We start from the raw sequence: 25,189 nt of genomic DNA, 5'->3' as shown, positions 1-25,189 counted from the left end.
TTTCGAGTCCATGCAGCAACTTCCTCTGTGCTCGTAGACATTAATTTCCTTGCTCAAAGGCACGTCACCAAGAGATACACTTGCCAGCATTAAAACTGTCCTCTAATTGAAAATTGGCCTCTGTAGCTATGAGATAATGAAAATGTCAGTCACACAAAAACAAACATATATTATTTTCCTTTTTCATAAATGAGTCATTGACTTTCATGAGCAATAATTATATCTCTCTGAGATGAATGCAACGCAGCCATCCTTTTTTGACTAGACAAATATTCAGGATAATTAATCTGTTGGCGACTCCCACATGTTTTCTATTGTGAAGTCAGTTCCTGACAGCTGATGGGATTCCTGCAAAAACCCCCTCAAACAATAGGCTCCTCCCATGCTGTTACATTAATTGCTGATTACTCTAATTAGTCATCTCTTTCATCTATTTCAGACTATAGACAAAGGAAGGTTACAGTATTTAAATCACTTGTGCTCCTCTTTGAAATGGCTTTGTGATAAATGTGTTCCCACCGCTATTTTTATGTGACCACATGTCTGCAATTAAGATGCTAGACTGATGGCTATCTAAGCTGAGGTGCTCCATTTATTCCCCTGCTCTTGTTTTTAACTTAAACCTCTGAATCTCAAAATATACTGTAAATGCACACTCGGTGAGGCACCCCACACGTGATTAAGAAACAAAGCTCCAGACTACAATGCCCAGTCAGCAAGGCAGGAGGATCAGAGGAGCACGTGTCATCCTCTAAAATCAAGATTCCCCAAAAACGTATCTTAGAATGGCTTGAATTATTGTGTTTATTTAGAGTAAGTGTCCCATTTCCAATTTCCTCAAACCATTCAGTGAGCCCTCGTGCTTTGTAAATGGGAGCATTCTGGAAGTGAACACTCCAGTCAGGAGGTGATCTCTCAGTACAGCTTTGCACTGATTTGCAATGACCCTTCCCTTGAAGGGCAAAAGTGGGGCACAGCAGCAAAATGCCCCCTACTGCTGTCTGAGCCACAAATCATTCTTTGGGTCATCACCCACTGAGGCAGTACCCATAATTTACTGAATATTAATAATAAGTTTTTGTTCAGGATTGTTAGAGTAATCTTGTTTCCTTAATTATTTTTCTGCCAAATTATGGAGCATATCATTTTATTTTTTAAGCCTGTGACAAACTTTGAGACTTTACTCATCAATAAGGTGGACCCTTTACATTGAGCTTCCTTTCACAATGCAACTTATTTTTTAACAGATTCCACCAGTAATGAAAGCATATAGATTGTGATGACCTTGATTCTTCTTGAGTGCCGCTATGAATCTTTCAGAAAAAACTGCCAGAGCCATATCTTCCAGAGCTTGAGTCTGTTGAATTTTTTATTTCTTCATTTGTTCCAGTGTGCAGTTGAAGCTCAAGCATGAGGCCAGGCTCTTAAAGCTGCGAGAAAAGGTGGATGTTTACGTCAGTCATTCAATATCACAGGAACATGTACTCCGCAAACAGTGCTGCCTTAAAGGAAACCGCTAGAATTTGTATGTGTTGAGGTTTCAAAGGCAGTAGAAACAGAATAGAAATAAACATTTTTTAACCTAATTTCTCTTGTTTTAGTTTTAGAGAGTATCCACTTTGCTTTGCCGTCATTTCCAGATGTGCTAGTCTCTCTCCTCTGCTTTTGGTTTCACTGTGCTTGTCTTTGTGTGAAACCACTCTGCTCCTCAGGAAAATCATCCCATTATTCTAAGTGCAATAAAAAATCCAGCAAGATCCAGCAAATTTGCATGTGCTCTTAAGAAGTTGTGTGTGTGTGTGTGTGTGTGTGTGTATACAAACTTGTTTATTTAAAAAAAAAAAAAGAGAGAAACTAACAGAGAAAGATGCTTCCACACATCCAGCCCACCCAGTCTCCACCCACTTCTGTGCTGCCCCCCTTCCAAAGCAATCAACCTTGGGGGGAACACTAGGCAATCAATGTTTTTTAGAGGGGGTCTGTGTTGGGAGTTGGGAGTTTTGAGTGTGCTTGTCCCCTTGGGTCGTGGAATATTGATTGAGCCCGTTGGAGTCTCACATCATATCAATATTTTTTGTGAAAGTCAGTTAATGGACTCCATGTTTACATGCAAACACTTCCTCTTTCCCGATACCGTTTTAGGTTTTGTGCTCTGTTTTGTGCAAAGGAATTGGAGATTGCCCATTTCATTCTGTCTTTTTCATCCTCCTAGGCAGAGATACGACACCTGATACCTCAAAACAGCACCTTTGTGTGACTACCAGTCCCTCGGGCTCAAGTTATTGTAGTGAGCCCTCAATTCCTCACTTTCCCATGAGTCTACAATGGATTTATTCTTCTCATATTTCCAGTGCCTCTTTCCTGTTGCTCACTGACAGTCAACGGGAAATATATCGTTCCTGCTCTTATTTCCAGGACACTGGCCACTCTCTGTCACACAAAGATGCATTTCATTTAGCAATTTATGTTTATTGGAAAACACCGTGGCACATTTTTTTAAAAATTATATTTATTTTTTCTTTGTTTTATAATTTGTGTTTTGTTAACAGAGCCACTGTTTTACTGGCTGGAAGGAAAGAGACTATAGTAGAGTTAAAGTTGAATAATACACATTCATACTCACACATAGTTTCTCAGAGTCTATTGTTTACCCTGTGCATCACTCTGGTTGGCTAAGCGGAGTGCTGGAAGCTTCCATTGTGTGAAAAGGAGGCACAAAAATGACATTTTCACTATGCAACTCGCTGTGTGAGTGAGAGGGATCCTGGCAGGAGAAAGGCGAATTTGCAAGGTGCTGGTAATGCAGGAGGGAGGGAAGAAGGGAACGGACACAGTGAAGGAAAAAAGCATCTGTTAGTCAGACTGGATTGGGGGGGTCTGCTATTGTTTGGCTCCCCCATAGTTGCAGTAGCAGATGAAAGGAAAAAAAAAAGGCTGCTTGTCTTTTTAAAGGCGCAGGAGGCTGGTGTTAGGGGAGAGAGTGGAGGAAAGAGGGGGGAGGAGGCAGCGAGAGCAGCAACACCGCTCAGTGATATCAGCAACCGAATAGAGAAGAGGCACCACAGACACACATGCAAGAAAACAGGATTACTGTTTTATCCTTTTTGTTTTGGATTATTCCCTCCTTTAGATTGTGCTCTCGGATGTTTCGTTCCTCCTGCAGCACTATTTAACAGCAGATATGAAGCGCGCATATTCCCAGTCTGTGGAGGTGTAGAGGACTGGAGATGATGTGCGTAAAGTGAGGAGCCCTTAATCATCCCCTGTTTTGCTCCCGATGCGAGAAGCTTGCTCATCCTCTGCACTGCAGCACTGTAGGCTCAGCCAGCTTCTGATAAAGGCTGCCTGCCTACTCTGCAAGGATCACAGTCAAAAGGCGAAGGAGTTTTGGGGGAATAGCAGGTGGATGTGGAGGGTGGCTGGAGAGCAGGAACAGGCAGGGGGGGCAGGGGTGCTGAGCTAGTTGAGGATGGGAGCCAACGAGTCCATGGAGCAAGGACAGACCCCCTGTCCCTCTCAGGAACACATGTGAGTTAACTTAACATTAACTTAACTTGCATTGCTGCTCGGTGCTGTTGAAGATGCTCAGATCAAACCCACTAACACTAACAAGGAGAATAAGATCATAGATTGATTGAGAAGCGGGGCGGACTGTCATGTGATGTTTTTTGTTTTGTTTTGTTTTATAATTAATTCATGGGTTTGACTTAGTTTTCCATGCCACACAAATGCTCAGTCTGCAGTCACTGATACATCAATGAAGGCTGAAGAGAATCTCTGTGGGTCACTTTTTAAAATTTTCCTCCCCCCGTTATTGTTTTTGAAGCATTCCTGCTTCATCCAATTTGATCTTCCCTGTGCATTCTGCCACAAAACCTTTCCGGGATATAACAGGCACAGCCAGCTGACCATGCAAATATTGTTGTTTTTCTGCTACTGTGATGTAAATATTGATGAGAAAACCAGAGCACGTGTGCTGGCACATGTGTGTTGCTGTGCCTGCGACTACTGTATGGATGACACATAACAGCGGCTTAGCAGCACCCGTGGGAACCAGAATGCAGTGCAGTGGGTACCGCTGGGAAGCTGGTGGGGTGATGTTTCGTTCTGCGGGAAGGAGGACGCGTCTGACGCGCTGGGAGCGGGACACGGTGGCTGTGTTGAAATAGAACACGCTGTGCGTGGGTAGGGGGGGGAAGTTACCTCGGGAATATCAGTGGATGAGAGAAAGGGAGTTAGAAGGAGCGAGACGGAGCAAGAGTGCTCCACTTTGCTTTGTTTTATTTATAACTCACGCACACTACTGCGCCGGGGGAGACACAGAGGAGAGAGATCAGGGAAATGGACTGAGCGCTTGTGTTTATGTGCTGTGTGTAATGTAGAAATGAATGATTCATGGCATAATAAAGTCATTTTTCAGCTTAAAGCGCTACAAAGTCCAGGCCTTGGAGGACTGCATACTTTTAGATTAATAATCACAACTCACAGCTATGAGCTTTTATTACAGGCCAGCTGTAATAAAAGTCAGCAGCTGTTTTTCTTATAGGTGTGCCGAACCATCCCAGCCATTAATAGTAAGACTTCTGCTTTACTCCCTCAGCTGTTAAAGGCGTTGATATAAAGCTTTCACACATCAAAGCGTGTTTAAGAAAAATGACCAAATGACTGACTTATTTCTTTTTAGTCTCATTTTAGTATCAAGCGAGAGTCCAGGTTGTGTTGCATTCTCATTGATACTGGGGTATTGTCTCTCTCCTACCTTGTCTCTCCAGCATCAACCTGAATGAAACAAGCATCTGATGTTTAGCCCCTTTCATGCTGAGTGTCTGTCTTGCATCAGTCTGGCCTGTTGCCTTTTAATGTGCCATCTGCTTGCAGTCATGGCCTCAGATTAGGCTGAGTGAGGCATTACTCAGAGAGATTATCTTAGTCTGACACTCTGTCTTAATGGCTTCTTTGTTCTGAGACTTTGGATTCTTTGGACAAATGATCCCCAGATTACAGGTGATCGCTGATCTGCATCAACCTGGATGGAGATGAGAGACAAAAATTGCAAAACATCTGCTCTTTGGGAGATTATTTTAATATGACATGTAGAGAGTGCAGGGTTAGGAATCATTTGCAGAAGTCCTAGTTGTTGTTGGTTTTTTTTTCCCATTATAAAGCCTCCGCAAGCTGCTCCTTATTAATCATATCCTAGAAAGTGTCTACTAGCATGAAAAATGAAAATAGGTTGTAGCGTACAGTGGCTGTGATGCAATACTTCATATTCAGACTCATTCATCAGTTGGATAAATGTGTCAGCGCTCCCTCTGTTGGTCTCTTGATTTAGACTCTATAGGACGGGCATAGTATATTGTTTATTATCACATGATATTCTTCTTTTCCCTCTCTTTTGTAAATATAAAACAAAACTGACCTTTACTCTATTATCATGTAAGAAAAGACACAGTGTAAAATTTGCTCTATTTTTTTCATTGATAATTTTTGTCACTCATATTTGCTATAAAGCATGCAACAGAGTAAGTGTTTATTGCTGCTGCCACGTTATGATGATGAAAGCCTGCTGTTCTTTCCCCTTTTATTGGCTGGACAGTAGATTCTTTGATGCCCTAAATGCTAACAGCAAATCAGCCTGACAATAAAAGCTCCACAAGAGCTGAGATTGGAGAGATTGCTGGATGGTTAGCAGAAAACAAAGACATAATCAATTGTAGAGATTTTGCTTTAGACGACTATGACAGTCAAGAAATGATGGAGGGCGCGTGCAGCAGCTAATCCTTTGAGGCTAATCAAACAGTAGCTTGGAGACCAGCAGCCTGCCTCCATCATCCCTCCCTTCTCTCTCTCTCCCCCCCCCCCCCATCTCATTTTGTGCTTCCTTATCTCTCTCTTTAATGGTAATTTCAGGTTTAGCATTTTTTGTGAAGAACGCACGATTGCTTGTCTCAATTTACAGTTTCAGCCTCTTAAAATGTCTTCTACGAGCTGGTTTCTGGTTGTATCGGTTTAAACCCACTTCCCCTTTCACCCAATGGCTCTCCCTCTAGCGCTGTGAAAGCTGTTCAAACAGATTGAGTTGGATTTGGCTGGAAGCAGCGACACATCTGGCTGTCTAAAATGCAGCGTCTTCCTGCCTCACGCTGCAGAATTTCTGTCTCCAGGCAGTCATCTCAGCCTGTGAGAGGCTGCTATTAACTGCTGCTCTCTTTGTCTCCGTTCGCCCCCCATACCCCGACTGCTCTCCCAGACGCTGCTTTCCTGCTTTCTATGTTTCATCAGCTGCTAGGTAGCTTTTAAGAGCTGCTGCTGATGTGGTTGGATTAACACAGAGAGCATTCCCAGATGATTATTATTCACCTTATTAATTGGGTTGATATCCACATTTAATTACAGCATCTCTTTGAGTGCCTGATCGAATAGATGCCATTGGAATAAATTAGAAAAATGATGGCCAATATTGATATCTATGGAGGAATAAGTGTGGAATGAATAGAAACGATCACATTTTTCTGTTTTTTCATGTAAACCCGTTAATGAGCTTTGAAAAAAAGGATGCTGGTGCAACAGCTGCTTACCTCTGTGGATGTCTTCAATGTGCTTTTATTTGCCTTAAATAACATACTTCACAGAACTGTGTTGGGTAGCCTTTTTTGTTTGTGTATTTTGGACTGTGCACAGCCACTGTAGTGGAACATATGGCGGGAGCAACCTCTAGTTACCATAGTAACACTGTGTTTGTAGGTGCATGAAAAATGTTATCCACAAGGACGTAAACAGAGCACTGAAATGAGCCCTAATTACCTCGTTATTTCCTTTTTGTTTTATTTGCATACTTCCACAGAGAAGCTTTTTTATTGTAACCATTTCCAGGCAGCGAAATCTCTTATCACAGATGAATTTACCGAGTAGCTTTATTTCTGTACAGTAAACCTAGATTGGTAGTCTGTATGCTTATTTGCTCGTTGCATATGACTCCTCGTGAATGGGTCCTTGTCCTTGAAGCTGTCTGTGGCGCCTCCTGCCTGACCACCTGAATGTATAATAGTGGTTATTAGTGACTGATCCAGATGGATTTGTGGGCATACCAGTCTTATCCTGCTGGGACACACTAGGCCCGCACAGAGATTACAGCTCTGGCTCACTTCTAGACCATGTGCTGTCTCATCTGGCATCACAGCACCTTAGCAGAGTTGAGATATAAAACAAGTATTAAACAGGTTTCTTTAATATTCGACACACCGTTGGGGCTTTAACATGTTGTCTATAGTAGCCTGCTAAAGAGAGAGGTTAGAGAAACCTCTGTTGTTGCTGTGATGCTACCCCAGAGATAGCAGATTACTAACAGCTTGCTTGGTTTCTGTACTGACCATCGTGAAGGTGCCCTTCTCTTTCATCGTATAGACCCATATTTGAGCCACTGAAATCTTTGGAAATTTCTAGGGGTAAATTTCTGTCTTTGCTTTAAAAAAAACAAAAAAACAAATTTTGTTGAATTGTGTCATAATATTGGCATGAATGGAGACTATGAATAGAAAAAAAGATTAACGGATGTAATATATAGTAAACGACAGCTGCAGTAGTATAAATCAAGAGAATGAGCTTTAACACAGGGGGTTTGGCTGGTGTGTTTTAGACCTGTGCTGTGTGAATATAGCAAAGTATTTCAGGAAAAAAGGTGGAAGGGGCAGAGGGATGGAGGGAGAGGGAGAGCAAGAAAGAGAGAGAGACTATACAGTACTGCTGGAGGTGGGCTTCTGCAGACGGTCTCATTTAGACTGGGAGACATCGTTTCCTAGTGAGGAGGCGTGGAGACAAACTGATATGGCTACAGCTGACAAAGAAGGGCAGCATGAGGACTGAAGATTAGAAACAAAGAGATATCAGACAATAGAGAAAAACAGAGAAGGCAGAAGAAAGGCTGGATTCAGGATCCTGGCTGTGGGCTTCTACCTGTGTGTCAGGCAGTAACATTGTGGTGCGGAGAGGTGTAGCCCACCGGCAGCCATGGCAGTGAGTGCGTGGCAGGCTCTGTCTCCACTGCAGTGGGCTCGATGGGGCTGGGACACTCTGCTGGGTGGGGCAGGAGATGGGAACAGCCCAGACTCCGATCCAGCTCTGGGGCTCCTTCGTCGTATCTCCTGGGGCTCACGTCATGACAGCATGATCAGGGCTGCCGGGGAACCGGTCAGACAGAGGTGAGACAGGATGGGCGACTGGAGTCATATACTGTCAGATAATCCATTGATCAGCTGGGTCGCCAGGCTGCGTTTCCAGCTTCACTGCACCTCGTGTACTTGTGTTTTAATTTCTCATTGTTTCAATTCAAGTGTTTCCTTTATCTTTAGCTCTTGAGGTGTTCTGGTGTGGATGAGTCTTAGTGTGTGCATTGTGAGGTGATGCCTTGTCTGAGGCGTGTCGTTATCTGTCACTCTGCTGCAGATTCAGCATTCTCATTATAGCAGCTTAGAATTAAAAACATAAACACATTATACCCTGGAGCTTTTTTTTTAATCAATACGCATGGCAGGAAATGGCTTTTACTGCCTTTCCTACATGATGTACTGCAAGTACGCCACAAAATACGACCCTTGTGTAACCTCCAGGACAGTGACATAAAGAATAATATTAGAACTGCATGCTTGGAAAAAATATTCCGTCCTTCGTGATGATATTACGTCTCTCACCCTTTCTTGACATGAATGAACATTGATGTTCATGATCCTGATACAAGTCATTACAGTCCAGTGTGTACGTAAGATTTCCTCATCTTTTATTATAGGAGCTCAGATTCTGATGGAGCCTTTGAGACCCCTGAATCTACAACTCCAGTGAAAGCTGTTTCTCCCACTGAACCTCAGAGAAAGGAAACAACTGATGACAAAGGTACAGTAGGACAATTATTCCATGATGTGTGCTTAGCTTTGTACAGATTCTTGCTCTGTTTCACTATTGTAAAAAGTGTTGTTACTGGAAGTATTGTTACACCACCTAGTGGAATAAACTTGTAATTTAAAGCTGGCTCTGTTTTTTGACAGTACTAAAGCTCTTGGGACACTTCAGTCTCACTTTTATGTGTTTTTTTCATGCCTCTCTGACCAGCTGAGACACTCATTGAATTATTTATAACACATCCATCTCTAGAATTTGAAGTGTCATACGTAGGATTTGTTGCGTCTCACCCACAGACCAGTGATGATGATCTACAGTTCAGTACAAAAGCCTCGAGCCACCCCTCATTTTTTTATGTTTTGCACAAAAATGGGAAATAGGTGCAGCAATTTATTGAAATGTGCAAGCATAAATGGAAATACAGTATATAAGGCAACAAATAAGATTCTTCAGCACAGCCTGAACTCTCTTAAGCAGCTTTATTGTCATTTCTTTAAGTAGCCTTGAGGAATAGTTCTCCAGACTTCTTGAAGGGCATTCAAAGCTCTTCTTTGGATGTTGGCTGCTTTTTCCTCTGTTCTTCATCAGGATGATTGCACACTGCTTCAATAATGTTGAGGTCCGGGCTCTGGGGAGGCCAATCCATGACTGATAGTGTTCCATTGTGTGTTGTTCTATCCAGGTATGCTTTTACTGCATTGGCAGTGTGCTTGGGGTCATTGTCATGCTGAAAAATGAAGCTCTTCCAAGTCAGACACTTTCCAAATGGTATTGCATGGTGGATCAAAATATGACTGCACTTTTCTACATTCAGAATTCCATCAATTTTGAAAGATCCCCAAGACCACTGCAGCCCTAAACCATGACAGAGCTTCCAGTGTGTTTTACAGATGGCTGAAGACACTTACTGTTGTACTGCTCTGCTGACCTCCTCTGTACATATTGATGATTTGAAGAATTATAGATTTGGATTCAACACTCCATCAGACCTGTTGCCACTGATTTTTGGTGATAAGTTTCAGCTAATAGCTCTTCGGAAATGCTATTTTATTCCTGTCAAACTGTTTTATCTTTGGCATTTTTCACAGATCCAACTAAACAAAAATGGGAACAAATGATGTATTTTTGAGACAGGCTCCTAGTATTGCCTGAAGTGCCTAAAGATAAATTTTAAAATTGGTTCTTTACTAAGTTGTCTGTTATGTGCAGAAACAACACTGGTTCATCCCTTAAGTTAGGTGCATTTTTTTGTGCTTGAATGATTCATAGATCAGTGTTAAGTGCCTTTTAACAAACAAACAAAAGGAAACATTCCTCTGAAAATGGTCAGGTACAGGGACCGGCCTGAAAATGAGTGAAAAAAATCAATGTCCAAAGATAACCTTCGAAAGACCTTCAGAAAGCCTGCAGAACTATTGTTCAAGACCACTTTAAAGAAGTGGGGGAAGGGGGTGGTTTAAGACTTTAGTACAGTACTGTGTCCTCCTGAGACCCGAGCTCTTGTTTCCAATGCATTTTCAATTTCTCCTAGATATTTGTGATTAGATGGACCGGATATGTACCAAGCTTCCTCTTTGAACAGGAAGTTGTATTTGTTACATGGTTGTTACATACTTTTGTGAGAAAAAAGGTGTCCTCAGATATGGACACTGGGATTATTTTATAGCATAGCACAACAAAAACAACACGACTTAACAAAGTACAAAATACTATTGAGCACAATGAAGTATAAGGTGCAGCAAAGCCAAAATGTAATGTCTCCATATGTGGACACAGGGTCTCAGGAGGGAATATATAGTTTGTTTTATTTAAAGGTTAGATCATTTGGATTTTGCTTTTCTGCTCTTGAAATCTTTGTGCTATGTTCCATATTTCTCAATCTTCTTGCTTTGCAGTAGCAGACACCTCAGTCACTGATCCTGCCTCTGACTTGACTATAGCTGAACCACTCTGCCATTCTCTGTCCAGTGCTTTTGATGAAAACAAGCCCATTGCTGCCAGTGGTACATATAACATCGACGTTTTTGCTGCAGATTCAACGAGTCACACTTTAACCCGTTCTCTCAGCCTCCAGGGAGGAGAACTAGATAGTTCTGGTCTGTTGGACGGATCGGCATCAGGAGGTTTCCGTCCACATTCTGAATCTTTCAGTGTAGGCACTGAGAGCGCCCCAGGGACACTCCGCAGGCCCAAGAAAGTTCGTCCTGGGTCTGTAAAGAAAAAGCCTCTTCTCAGACAGAACTCCAACCCAGAGAGCCCAAGGCCTGACTCATCCAGCAGCACCCCAGAAATTAAGAAGCGGGCAAAGCCTCAAACAGCCAGCCCCCTTCAGGCTCAGGAGGGAACAGAAGAAGGCTCTGCAACACCAAGCCCAGGAGGAACTCTGCGAAGAACCAGAAAGAGCCGTGTGGAGACTCCTCCTCCTCTGCCAGAGGAGACCAATCACACCACCCAAGAGGAGAGCCTTATTGTCCCTGTCTTACCTTTATGCCAGGAGGAGATCCCACTCCCTGATACTCAAGCAGACAAAGACGAATCTCCCATCCCTCCTAGTGCCTCCTACCAATGGGATCCAGAGAACTTTGAGAAGATCAACCCTTTTAAGACTGGAGGTAGTAAAATTGCCAATTCGCCCGTTCTGGGTCGTAAAGATCCTGTGTGTGCCCCTATTTCCACCACTCCAGAGAGTCCCCCCCTCCCAGCTGAGGAACCACATCACCCCAGTCCTCCGGCTCCTATTAGAGAACCAATCACCAATCCTGAGGAGCAGCCCATTATACCCAAGCGTCAGTCACTGAGACTGGAGTTTGACTACTCCGAGGAGAGTGGTGAGGCATCACATCAGGCCTCTCCTCCACCTAAGAAACTAGGCAAGAAGCCAGGTGCCAAAATGCCTCTGAGGAAACCAAAGCTGGGGTTGAAAAAGGCACCTCAAGCACAGACAGAACAGCTGGACAACAATCCTCAAGCAACCCAGAACAGCAATGAGGATGAAATCCTGGTACCGAAAACGTCTTACAACTTTGAACCCGACAAGTGGGATGATCCAAACTTTAATCCATTTAGTTCAAGGAAAGGTATCGCTAACTCCCCCAAACTATCCAGGCCATCTTATAACTTTGATGCCAATAACTTTGACGACTCCATAGACCCTTTCAAATCATCCAACAAGATGGCCAACTCCCCTCCTAAAACATCCGCCTCCTTTGAACTGTCATCCAATGACAACGATAATGAAAATGACAACGACAACCTTGGGGAATTAGAGGACCAAAACCAGAACAAACCCGCCAAGAAGAAGAAAACTCCTATCAAATCGTAAGTTCACTCTGTGTTACCGGAGGTTCATGTATTTACAGAAAAGTCTGCACTCTCTTTCAGAAAAAATATGCATCTGTGAGGATTTTAGGTTAGTCTGTGTTTGTATGTGGTTCTTTAGTCAATTTTGCCAGTGTCGTCTGTCTGCCTGTGTGTCTGTCTGTCTGTCACCTGTGTCTGTGTATTCTCATATGTCACAGGAAGTCCAGGGGTGTGTCCTCTCTATGTTGTTTTTTGTAAGTACAGGGACAACAAAGCCATCCACCCTTGTTCCCCTCTAATTCAATCTGGCCATCTTTGAAACAGCATGTTGCCCTGTTGTCCCCATTAACAAAAACATCATAATCATTTGTACTTGCTATTAAATCATTGAAACTCATTTGAATCCTACCCATTTTAATTGGAGGATCCCTGCCATTTTAAATCACCTATTATATGTATGGTATAATTCCACCTATGGAAGATCCAGTTAGTACAATTAACACTGTTCTGTCTATGGACTTATGGATGGATAGTAGTGAAAAACGGTTTATTGTGTTGCTTTATTTGGCTTTAACACATTACAAAAGGATTGTGGTAATTTTCGTGTTAGATGATAAATACTCTGTCTTGTTTTTCTACTGAAGTAGATGCAGTACATTTCTTCATCTGTATCCAGTTTCGAGCCTTTAACAAAGGAGGTGCTTGTGCCCCCTCTTGTGTTCATTGTTCGCTATTGATGAAAGGATGAAAGCTAAAGTACAGCAGGAGTTGTCAAACCCACATACAGCCCATTTCAATCTCAAATGGGCTGGAACAGTAAGAAAACTGTGTGAGAAGCTACAGCTTAATGTTAATATTTAACAAGCCATCCATTTATCCAGTTACCTTAAAAATATGTGCAATTTCAACAGTATATCTTATTGCATGTGAATTGCAGATTACAGCAGATTTTAGAACTAAACTCATTTTTCTCTTTATGATTCAAGCAATTTGTCAACATCTAGAAATACTTCATACATTTTCATGCCTGTAATGCTGGTATGACCACTCCAGAAACAGAGGTGCATTTTACTGAAGAACTGAATTTATCAATGACCGTGCTGCAATCCTCACATACCGTACAAACCATCTAGTGAGCAGGATTGGACCCGTGGGTCAGGCACATATTTGACACTACTGCTATATAAATTATTATATTTTTGTAGGGATACATATCTAATTTATATTAATTCAGGCATGCATTACACTCATTAAACACCATGCCTAAACAATTCCAGAAATTTTACAGACAGTCATCAGAAAAAGTAAGTTTTCACAGGACTCTGCAGTCCTGTGAAAAACTAAGTACATCATTACTCCTTTAATAGGAATTAAGGGTAGCATAAGTAGCAGCCAGGCGTTGCTAATGTACTTGATTAACTGATCATCAGCAAGGGTGAGCACCTCTATAAAAGCAGAAGTTCTGCAGCTTGTTGGGCTGGAGCATTCAGGTGTGCTAACACAATGTTACAATCTTTTCAGGAGTGGACGTCCCCACAAATTCTCCCCAAAGTGAGATCATGCAATCCTCAGAGAAACTGCAAAAAACCCCCCAAGAGCTACATCTCAGACTCTAGAGACTCAGAGCTCAGTTAGTATGTTAAAGTTAATGACAGTACAATTTGAAAAAACCAGTATGGCTTATTTGGAAGGAGGTGTTGTAATAGCACAGTCAAAGTCCAGATCTCAACCCAACAGAAATGCTGTGGTGGGATCTTAAGAGAGCTGTGCATAAACAAATTCCTGCAAACCTCAATGAACTGAAATAATGCTGTGAGGAAAAATGGGCCAAATTCCTCGACAATGATGTGAGAGACTGATAAAGTCAGAGAAACAAAAAGAGAAGACAAAATCAGTGACTTCAGGTTATTGCTGCTAAATGCAGCAAGTTAGTGAATCATGGGGTGTGTTTAATTTTTCCCAGAACTGTGCAGTGTCTTGTGAAAACCTTCTTTTTTTCACAACTTGTATGTATTTTATATTAAATTTGGCGTGTCATATTGGATAATTCCTTCTAAAAGTTGCTGCAAAGTGCTTACTATTCAAACACTTTAAGAACCTCTATAGTGCTAACCAAAGTAAAAACCTGCCACTAACAGTTAATCTGCAATACATTATGTTTGTATCAGTATCCTGACCACTCAGCTCTTAGGTCTGTGGTATTTATGAGTAGGAAAATCAAACTACTCATAACATAATATTAATTTTCCATTACTCTCCACTGTGCAGTTACTAACTATAGAAGCATTTCACTATTCTGTTCATTTCAGCCTCACACAGTAAGTAGCACTGTTCCACATATGCAAATAATCTATGCAAATTTATGCTACTATGTTTATTTTTTCCAATGATGATTTTATGCAAAATCCAGTGTTCCTAACCACCTTCAGATTTTAACATCTGTGACCATACAAATGTTTTAAATGTGCAGCAAATGCACAGTACTCTGTGTAAGATATGAAATGCTGGATCATTAAAATAGTGGTGCACTGAATGGCCTGAGTGACTCTAGAGCTTAATGGTGGATCCATTTTTTTTCTCAGTAATACTTTCAGAGTGAAGAGGTCACCAAAGAAATCCCCATTATCTGACCCGTCCCAGGTGCGTATCTAATGTACAATCTCACTTGGCTCTGTCCCTTCATCTGCCTGTATTTCTCCCTCTTCCATCTGATTCTTTGTCATCCCTCTCTGCCACCTTTCTTGTGTTACAGGATCTTTCGCCTGCAGATGAACCTTCTTCCCTTCACCAGCAGGATGACCATGCCACAGATGAGGAGAAACTGGCCTCTTCCACCAGTCATAAGTGGGCAGCCCTGCATGACATGGACGGAGACTTAAACTCTGACCAGCAAGACTTTCCTCAACCATGCGACCTTACATCCTTTGTTAATGAGAACAGTCTTCCGAAGGAGACTCCAGGTGAGGCCTGACTGTCTGACTCTCTGTAACTCCAGCCACCTGTATCCAAATAACTGCTATGAGACATCAAAGCATACCACAGATGGGTGGTGCTGGAGGGCAATTCAGAACTTATGTCTGGATAAATCTTTATATATAATACGTTACCTTTTATTCATACCACAGCGTTATTGATTTTTCTTGTGGCAGTGATTTAAGTCCGCTGGCCCAGTTCCGTACTAGCCTCTGACCTGACACAAGAGCCACTGCTTCCCAGAGGCTATCTGGTTCAACCCATCTGGGTCAGAGATGGGAAAGCAAACAGCCCTGCCTCGTTCACTGAGCTCGCCAGACAAGAGCTCAGCGCCCCCTGATATGTCTCTTCATTTTATTTACTCTATCTAATGCTCTGTTTTGGCTTTCTCTCCCAGTACAAGACTATGAAATTGAGTACATGGAGAAGATTGGCTCCTCTTCCACAGTGAGTATTTATGTTTTGTGTGCTATATGAGATTTTAACCTTTAAAAAGAGAGTCAAAGTGAGTTGGTTTTCTTTTTAAACCTTGTGTGTCTTGTAGCCACCGTCTGCAAAGAAGCCATCTCTGTACTTGAACTTGGACTCAGTATCTGACAACTTAACCAAAAATACATGTGTGCATGGATCTGAGCCCAGCTCCCCCTGCACAGGGTAAAAATGTTTACTTGTTACACTTGTAGCTTGCTTCTTTTCTTACTTTGTTGTATTACATCATGGTTTTGTCAGGATAGACTACATAAGTTTTACACTGCAATTTTCAGCTCCTTTCTTATTCTCTTGTATGCTAACTGTGCACTACAAATAATATATAATGCATGCATTTCAGCTGCTTCAGCAATGTTTTCATTAATGCTGCCATCCATCATCTACCGTACATTACATGCCGTGCCTTTCCCCGGCTCATCTCCTGTTGTTTTCCTCATTCTGTGCAGGAGTTTTGAAGAGATGGAGGCCCAGATAACAGCAGGTATGAAGACACCGGTGCTCAGCTCACGACCTGGTCCTGAGGGCTCTGCTGTAGACAAGGGCAGGAAGAGAGAAAGCGAGGCGCTCAGTCGAACGCAGAGCACAGAGATGGAGGAGCAGGTAAGCTAAATGCCTTCCTAAGAATTTAAAGTCATTTACAGTTTGTTGTGCATAAATCTGTTTAATTTACAGTCATGTCTAGTCATTATAATTTAAGGGGAATCTGTCATTTTTGATTTTGGAGCATTTGCACCATGTTATTGTTTAGTCACAAGGGGGAGACAGTGCCACGTTGGAAATGCTTTGTCACAGGCTGTGACTCAGCCATCCAAAGTTAACACCATCAGTCACAGGGATTCTCATTAAATCCTTGTCACTGATAATGAAAAGTCAGTCAGCCACACTAGGTTCCCAGCTTAAATTCAGCAAACCACCTCCCAGTGCTGCTACTCAAAAACTCAGCGCTTGCTTTGCCATGCTGTCCCCTGCCCTACTCCTTCCCTTCTACCTACTCCTCCTGGTGCCCCTGAAGCCCCCTAGCCAGGGCCCCGTGGAGGCACTTGCTCCAGCTCTGGCCATGCCCCTGTTAGACAGGCTGTCTGAGTGTGACGACCCCCTGCAGTACCTGGAGCCTGACCTGGCTGAGACCAACCCCACAGCATTCGCCCAAAAATTGCAGGTGTGTTGACAAACCACACAAGACCGTACTTGATAAATTTGCTGGCCCATATTTGGGCCTTGATATTTGTCTGTGTGTGTTTTTGTACAAAGATTATTCCCATTGTGTCACCATATTACATCCTGCCTTTTCATTTTCCCGTTTTTTCCTCTCTTCCCTAAGTTGCAGTTTTTAGCTTGCTGGGTAAACTAGATTACTGGTGCATAAATTGTAGACAGCAGCTCAATTCAAGTTTCTGTGTTTCCCTTTGCTCTGTCATCTTTGGGCTGCAACCTCTCCTCCCTTACCACTGAAATTCGGCCCTCCATGTGTGCGGCCAAGGAGGAGCTGGTGCTTGCTGCTCTGAGGATAGAGGCTCTGCAGGTAGCCAAAAACATCTCTCAGTGCCCCTCCCTCTCCACTGTAACCCCCCAGGTACTGCGCTGAGTCAGCCTGCACCTGCTGTATGCAAGTGTGTGTGGGTGAGTGCGTGAGCGTGTTTGTGAGAGCAAAGGTGCATCTTGAATGAGTGATTAGTGAAATGCAAGTGTGTGTGAAATGCACATGCGTGCGTGACTGTAGTGTGTGTGTGTGTGCATGAGTGTGTCTCAGCCTGCCTCTCCCTCCCCTTAAACACACCATTTTGAGTGTGACTGTGAACCCATGGCCTTATCAACATGGTGGCTGTACCGCTACATCCACAGTCCTGCCACCTCTTGTGTCCCCACATTGGACTCTAACATGGCTTGATGCGTCCAGCTCCCACCCTGACTACCAGCGAGCTCCATTAAGCCTTAGGAACAGAGTGTTGTGCTCTCTTAGTCCCTTGCCTTTGTTATGCATGTTGGGCAACATGCATGTTGCCTGTTCATGAGAGGCTTACGTCAGCATGAATGTGACTGGGGATGTCTCAAATTAGACATAGTATCAGCAGCCGAGGAGTTACTATGTTATTATCCTGCAGGTGTATCTGTTGATGTTTCATCCCAAATCCCAGGTCACATTCTTGTTTTGTGATTTGGTCCATCTATCTGACTAACAGTACTAACAACAGCTTTAGGCAGGTAGCTAGTACCTGGGAATTTTCTGGTCCAAGAGGCAGGTGGTGTTAAAAAAAAAAAAAAAAAAACTCTTGCAAGAGTTGGAGCAGGGCAGGCACTTCCCACCTACATCTTTCCTTCCATGTCTCATGCTGTTGTCCCACACATTTCACAGTCTCGACTCAAGAAACCCAGTACTCGGCGGTGGAATATCAACGGTTCACCCTTACTCAAAGTAAGAGCAACATAGTTCCCCTGTGATCTGTTCTCATCCACCCATAGTGCAGTCCAAGTACTTGGCCATAAACACATAGTTTTTAATTGTTTCAATGGCTCAGTATGCCAACACGCTGGATTAAGGTACTGAAATTAAGCTTTAGAGGTGATTAACGGTGTTCACATCTACATTGGCTAAGAGTGTAGAATTATAGCCCTTTAATACATATTGCCTTACATTTTTGTATAAATGATAAGGGCTATAAGCACTATATTATTTACAGGATTTGAATGTTAATACACTCCAATTAAAATCTTGGACTGCAAAGCCAAAACTGCTGTCCAAACACTTACAGACTCCACTAGATACTCTGCCTCAATAGATCCCAGAAGTTAAAGAGCCAAAGAGTCCCTTCATTTGCTGCCTACCAAAGCTTCCCTATGAGGGAATTTGTGTGAGTTGTGGTTTCTGTAGTTACATCTATGTAGCATCTCTCTTGTAGACTTTGTGCATCTCATAATTATTTCTGTGTTTGACAGATGGTAGTGTGGCTTCGACTCATTTCTTTTCTTCTTTTTTATTAGTGTTAAACCTACAATTAAACTGTTTCTTGTAAACAAAGGTTAGATTTCAGTGTGGCTCACCGTGTCTGTGTCTGCAGTTCCATACTACTATATGCTAAAAACATATGTGGGGATCAGTACTGTTTCTGGGGGATTTTTAGAGTATGCCAACAGAAAATATATCCTAAAACTCAATACGGTAGTGACACACAGACCAATATGATGAATATGATGATCAAGACAGCAGAAATTAAACATCAATAACTCAGTTTACTTTTTCTGTTTGTTACTCATTACTTCACGCATCTCAGATGAGCTTGGGTTACCATGACAACTCATCTCCAACTTGAAACATGGCTCTCACATGTTGAGTATTTAATGCACAGCATGACATTTCAGATGCATCGCTGAGGTTTTATAAACAAACGCAAAGCAGGTTATCCTTAAAAATTGGAATCCTGCGTAATACACTCTGCAGGGTAGCTTTGATTAGTATTTATAGTATTTATGCAAGTCTGTGGTCTTTGCCTTAAGTACTTCTACAACAAAAAAAGCTCTTTAACATGTGATTCAAGATAATTTACTAAAAGGGCTTTTTTGTTAGGGGATTCTTTCTGTAGCTTTGCTGAAGGACCACAGGTTTGGATTTATTTCCTTAATGTTACTGAACCTGAACCTTTCTGTATCGGTAGATTGAAACCTAATCACTATCTGACTGATGTTTATGGTTACCTTTACTTGACCGTTTCTATTCAGAGGTGTAATGGAATTAGCTCTCCAGCCGGACCAAACACTTAACTCTTTTTCACGTATTAGTAGCTCTCTCCTCGTCTCCTGTGAGCCCCCATTATCAAATCCTCCTGTAATCTCTCTCTACCAAGGATGACTGAATCCCTTTCAGAGTTTTAGGGAACCAAAAGTGGTACTAGAGCAACTGTATTTTATCATGATTACGGGAGGAGTTTTTTTTTTCTGTCTTAGGTTGCAGTGGACACATGGAGATCTGTTTGGGTTTGTAGTGTCTATAGATCCAAAGTCTGACTCTTTCTAATGATTAACCCTGAGGATTTTCTGACTCACATCACCTTACATTACAGTCTCTAGCTGTACAAGGACCATGTTAAATGCTTTGATTCTAGGAACAATAGGTAAGACCTGTTAACTACGCTGTAACATGCTTAACATGAGACTAACATAATATTTCCCTCGCTGCCCGATCTGCTTCCCCTAACCTCCCTCTCCTGTACACTATCAGCTGCTGCCCACCTTCCCCTCTGTCTTGCCTGGACCCAATCACATTCAAGCTATTGCAGTGAGCAGGTGATTATGACTGCTCAGCTGGGGCCAGCATCAGCCAATAACACGGCTAATACTGCGGCAATGAAGACTGTTTCATCCAATCATGTAGCGGCTGACCAAGTCTTCAAGAACATCACTGGCTTGCCTCATTTTCGTATTGTTTTTGCTGTGTGGTACATTTTGATATAGTTCGAGGCTGCCTAGCAGTTTGGTTCAGCAATCCAGTCCAGAATGTGCGAGTGACCCCGAGGGTGAGGGTGTCCCATTGTTGCCACAGTCTGGTTGGTAACTGGTTATGTTTCCATTGCTTTCTCTCCTGTCCTTTGCTTCCTGGAAGCAGCACAGAGACTTGTCATCTTCAGTAGAAAGTGGCGTGTCCAAGAACTCACTGTACACCAGGACCACAGCCAGCTACATCGAAGCGGAGAGTCCTCACTTGCCCAGAGATCTGGACCACTCTTTGGGAATTGCACGAGAGGAGGTGCCCCAAATAATGTTTCTTTTTCTTCTGTGTGTCACCGTTGTTCCTTGAAGTCAGCATCACAAACTTTATGAAACAATTTTGTCACCCTCCTCAGATTGTGTCAAAGGAGAAAGAAGTGCTGGAGTGGCAGAGGAAGTATGAAGAGAGCCGACAGGAAGTGGTGGAGATGAGGTAAGAAGAGACACCTTGGGTTGTTATCACTTTCATTACACTGGGGTCCCACACAGACACTGCAGCATGAATCACGGATCCTATCCGTATTGCCGACAAATCGCAGTGTGTCATGGTACTTAGTCTTCTCAGACTCCACTTATTATCAGCTTTCTAACCTCTCAAGAGGTTTATCTCAGTTAAGGTGTCAAACAAGGCCATGGTTAACAGGAGAGTGGAGAGCCATTTCAAGAATCAGCAAGAGTGTTAGCAAGGAGTATAGATAAATAGATGTGGATTGTGTGACATAAATGTATAGGCTTTACTGTTAAAAAGTTAAAATTGAGCTGCAGGCATTTAGATTACACTCCACTAACTGCATGACAGTAGCTCATAAATAGCTTTAGCTATGATCCATGATCTATCTATGTATATCTGTATATATAGATCTATGATCATCAGTCAAGGTTAAATAAGTGGCTCTGGGGTTTAGAGAAAGAAAAATATGCAGTACTGAAATTTTACTGTCTGACAGCAGGTGGTGGGTGCAAGTCCAGCTGTCTACTGCTCAGTTAGTATGGATAAGTCAGGGCTTACTTAATTTGAATGACTGGGCTTTGGCTAAGGAGAGACTAAGAGGCTAAGGGCCAGGCATGGCTAATCAATCCTCTTACCTATGGAGACCTGATTTTAAAAAACAATGCTTCATATTAGGCTTGATGTGAGGAGAGTGTTTTCTGTAAAAAAACAAAAAACAACAAAAAAAGACTTATATTGAAGATTTACAATTTTTCATCCATAGGAGAATTGTTGCTGAGTATGAGAAGACGATTGCCCAGATGATAGGTGAGCCAAAACACACTAATTTTATTTTAAATCAACTGTTTGTTTCCCAAATTCTGACACTTTATTTTGCACTTATTCATTTGCAAACTGAACTACATTATGGAGGTCCCTGTGAGGCCGTATTCAGTGCCACCGATCACAGACATTTAAATATTTTTTCCTATCCTCTGCAACAATCTTGCTTTTTTGTATGTTTGCTTTCATATTTGAATGACATGAACTGAATCCTGACGTCCGTGGAGGGGACAGCACTCTCCTTTGCCAACTCTTGTCCAGCTTCTCTGGACTCATTAAATTTCACTGCAGGCTCACACTCTGCATTATTCCTGCTCTCACCTACATCCTCCTTTCTACCTTTGAACATCCCCGACAATCTGATTTTTTTTTTTTTTTTTTTTTTGCTGCAGTCGACTTTTTATTTCTTACTCTCATTAAAGCACTGTCGCACGCAGGATCAGTCTGCCTCTGCTAATGCCTAACACTCGGCTCTCTCACGTGTCTTGCCCTCCCAGCTTGATTTAACACAGTCCCTTCTTTTCTGTTCTGCTCCCATCTTTGCCCCCTTACTATTTGATAACCCTGACAGGCATGCCAGGTGAGTAATGAGGAATTGTCTTTCACTTGTTTGTGTCAGCTCACATCTCTCCGTCTGTCCATCAGAGAGGGGAGCAGCTGTGCTCACTTCTTCATCTCATCCAGTGGCATTTGTTTGTTTGGTTTTTTTTTTGCATTTCACCCTGTAGGCTGAGACTTGTATTTAATGGATAAAAAGGACAGACTCTGATGGCATTTTGTTTTGTTTTTTTTTTGTTTTTTTTGTTCTTCTTCATGTAAAGTGCAATATTATACAGATTTAATGAGACATACAGCGCAAATATACACTCTAAATCTATACATGAACGTGCACTTTACCCATGACTGGCGATCACTGTGAAGTCATTCATGCAGATTTGGTGAGTTAACCAGGTCGCTCAATGAAGGGAAAGGAAAGGGATATTTGTATTTTGAAATACTGTGGGTGCTTTGGCATTTAACACTGAAGGGGCTCAAGGCTACTCAGAACTTCTGTCTCTGTTATGCAGATCTCTTTATTTTCTCATTGTTCAGTGGCTTTTTGTTTTTGCATGCTACACTGATTTATCAGTAATCTTCATATAGAATAGTATAACATGTTTAATCATACTACCACAAATACATATCAATATATTGTCAAAAATGTCAGAGAAGTCTTGTGCGTGTGCGTGTGTGTGTGTGTGTGTGTGTGTGTGTGTGTGCGCGTGCATGTGTGTGTGTGTGTGTGTGTGTGTTTTGGTAGTGGTCTTTTTTGGTATTTGCGTCCACTACAGCAGCTTCTTCACTAAATAGACTCTTGATCTGCATCATCTTTGTGTGTGTGTCCATCAGAGGATGACCAGAAAGAGAAATCTCTTTCCCATCACACCATTCAGCAGCTCATCATGGAGAAGGATCAGGCGTTGGCTGACCTCAACTCTGTGGAGAAGTCTCTAGCTGACCTCTTCCGTCGTTATGAGAAGATGAAAGATGTCCTGGAGGGTTTCCGTAAAGTAATGCAATTTATTCCCAAGTTTTTATTAGTATGAACCGCTCAGTTAGTCATCTCAGAGTTTGCTTGACACCTTTTGGTCTCCTCGTACAGAATGAAGAGGTATTGAAGAAATGTGCTCAGGAGTATCTTTCAAGGGTCCGCAAGGAGGAGCAGCGATATCAAGCCCTGAAAATTCACGCAGAGGAGAAACTAGACAAGTGAGTCTGTACATGCTCTCATTATGTCACGTTACTTTCCCCACCAAGCTATGTACACTGTAACAAATTGCTGTATAAATACAGTAAATGTTGTACGGTCATGTGAATGCAACTAAGTATTGTAAATGTTGATGCCTTTGAAAAAATTAATTAACACTGTGTCACTTGTGCCTTCAGGGCCAATGCAGAGATAGCTCAGGTGCGGGCCAAAGCCAAGCAGGAGCAAGCTGCCTACCAGGCCAGTCTGAGGAAGGAGCAGATGAAGGTGGACTCTCTGGAGCGCACTTTAGAGCAGAAGGTCAGTAGTAGGATGTAAAAAGATATGACATTAAAAACTATACATATCAGAGTGTACTAATTTTTGTGGGTAACTTTTTTTTTTTTTTTTTTTACAGAATAAAGAGATCGAGGAGTTAACAAAGATCTGTGACGAGCTGATTGCCAAGATGGGGAAGAGTTAACAGGCCACATCGCAGCAACAAAGCCAAACTGAAAAGCAGAAAATGAAGAGAATCACTCTTTCTCAAACTGATGGACATCTAAGACCAAAGTGGTCTTGGGGTTGTATTTCCTACTGACCTTGTGTATACGTCATCCACAGGATCAGCTTCCTCTTAATTACTCTGTACATTTTTGATGTTTCAGTGTATCGTACTGTATCGGGGGTCTGGTTTCAAGTTTTATCATATCACTAATGAGTATGTCTGTGTGTGTGTGTGTGTGTGGGTGTGTGTATGATAATGAGAAAGTGCAAGCATTGTTTGTGGGTTAAATTATCTATTATGATGTTGCCATGACAGCCACTGAGGGAGAAGACTGTTTACCCACTCCTGTTATTGTCTCCTCTTAATACAAGAGAAAGATAGATTTTGAAGATGAGAACCAGATTCTTAGTTATTCATAAAATGCTGATACACCACTAAGAGAATACAAGCTATCACAATAGATTCTTGCATGTGAGAGAAAAAGAAGAACTTGTAATGTTAATGTTTGTACATACTGTAGGAAACATCGAGACTTGTGCATTTTTGATAGGTATTCTGTCATCTTCGGCCCACTTCCCTCACATAACCTTGTAGATATTTGTCATACTTGTCATAGCTTTTTTGATGAAATTGTGGAACTTTATTTTTGGGATTTTATTTTGATAAAAAGCAAACTAATTGTGACTGTGTTCAGTTGTGACCAGGAGTAATTTAATTTTGGATGATCCTGTCCTAGTCCTGCAATGGTTGTTTGTCACACTGAGGAATAACTTTTCTGCACAGCTACTGTACAGCATCTGCTTACAAAGTGCAATAAAAGATGGCAATACAGCATGCTGGCATGAATTTGGTTCTTTTTTTTTTTTTTTTTTTCTCAAGTTTTGCTTTGGCACCGCATCTGAGGTAGTCCTCTGTGTGATACCCACTCACCTTGCCTTTGGTCCATATTGGCGTGATAACATCACACAGTTGCTGCAGATTTGCCGGCTGCACATCCATGATCCATCTATTTTGTGTGTTCCAAGATGCTCTTCTGCATACCTTGGGTGTTACGAATGGTTGAGTTCTTGTTGTCTTTCTATCAGCTCAAAGCAGTCTGGCCATCCCCCTCTGATTAGAGATTTGCAGTTGAACAGGTGTACCTGATAAAGTGGCTGATGAGTGTTTATATCAAATGCCGTGGCTCTTTTTCTTTAAAATCTGTATTGTGATGAGATACACAAGCACAGCTCTTGTTTTATAAATGATGCTTTTTAGGCCTTTTGATTCTTCAAAGGTCTAGAATGAGGGATGCATGTAGTGCAGGGTTTGCTTTTGCAGTTAAGAGGCATGTGAAAACATGCTCATTAAATATGCAATGATTAAATAAAATGGACACATTTTATTTCACATGTGTTTAGCGATAACATAAGCTCACAAAAAAAATTTAAAATACAACTCGCTGTGAGTTTGAGCACAGTAAATGTGCCCAATTGAAGTGAAAGCTAGGAAGAAGAGAAGTCCAGGATCACATTGTTTTATATGAGTCAATACTTTTATTTAATCCAGC

The 25,189-nt window shown here is 42.0% G+C and overlaps 1 protein-coding gene across 1 annotated transcript in view; it reads left to right on the top strand.

Moving 5' to 3' along the window:
* The window catches only part of tacc2 (transforming, acidic coiled-coil containing protein 2), a 48,241-nt gene extending 23,767 nt beyond the window's left edge, over positions 1–24,474 (top strand). Inside the window, exons 5-21 of the mRNA XM_030747533.1 lie at positions 8,783–8,886; positions 10,788–12,210; positions 14,775–14,832; positions 14,945–15,152; positions 15,563–15,612; positions 15,710–15,819; positions 16,101–16,254; positions 16,667–16,813; positions 18,008–18,067; positions 19,594–19,623; positions 20,252–20,392; positions 20,490–20,566; positions 21,348–21,391; positions 22,796–22,956; positions 23,049–23,155; positions 23,333–23,453; positions 23,551–24,474. Of these exons, the coding sequence (XP_030603393.1) occupies positions 8,783–8,886; positions 10,788–12,210; positions 14,775–14,832; positions 14,945–15,152; positions 15,563–15,612; positions 15,710–15,819; positions 16,101–16,254; positions 16,667–16,813; positions 18,008–18,067; positions 19,594–19,623; positions 20,252–20,392; positions 20,490–20,566; positions 21,348–21,391; positions 22,796–22,956; positions 23,049–23,155; positions 23,333–23,453; positions 23,551–23,616 (3,061 nt within the window). The 3' untranslated portion in view covers positions 23,617–24,474. The remainder of the gene's footprint in view (positions 1–8,782; positions 8,887–10,787; positions 12,211–14,774; positions 14,833–14,944; positions 15,153–15,562; positions 15,613–15,709; positions 15,820–16,100; positions 16,255–16,666; positions 16,814–18,007; positions 18,068–19,593; positions 19,624–20,251; positions 20,393–20,489; positions 20,567–21,347; positions 21,392–22,795; positions 22,957–23,048; positions 23,156–23,332; positions 23,454–23,550) is intronic.
* The last annotated feature ends 715 nt before the right edge of the window (positions 24,475–25,189 follow it).

This window comes from Archocentrus centrarchus, chromosome 15 (assembly GCF_007364275.1).
Source record: "Archocentrus centrarchus isolate MPI-CPG fArcCen1 chromosome 15, fArcCen1, whole genome shotgun sequence".
In the NCBI taxonomy this organism is placed as follows: Eukaryota; Metazoa; Chordata; class Actinopteri; order Cichliformes; family Cichlidae; genus Archocentrus; species Archocentrus centrarchus.
This window is presented reverse-complemented; position numbering and strand designations above follow the sequence as displayed.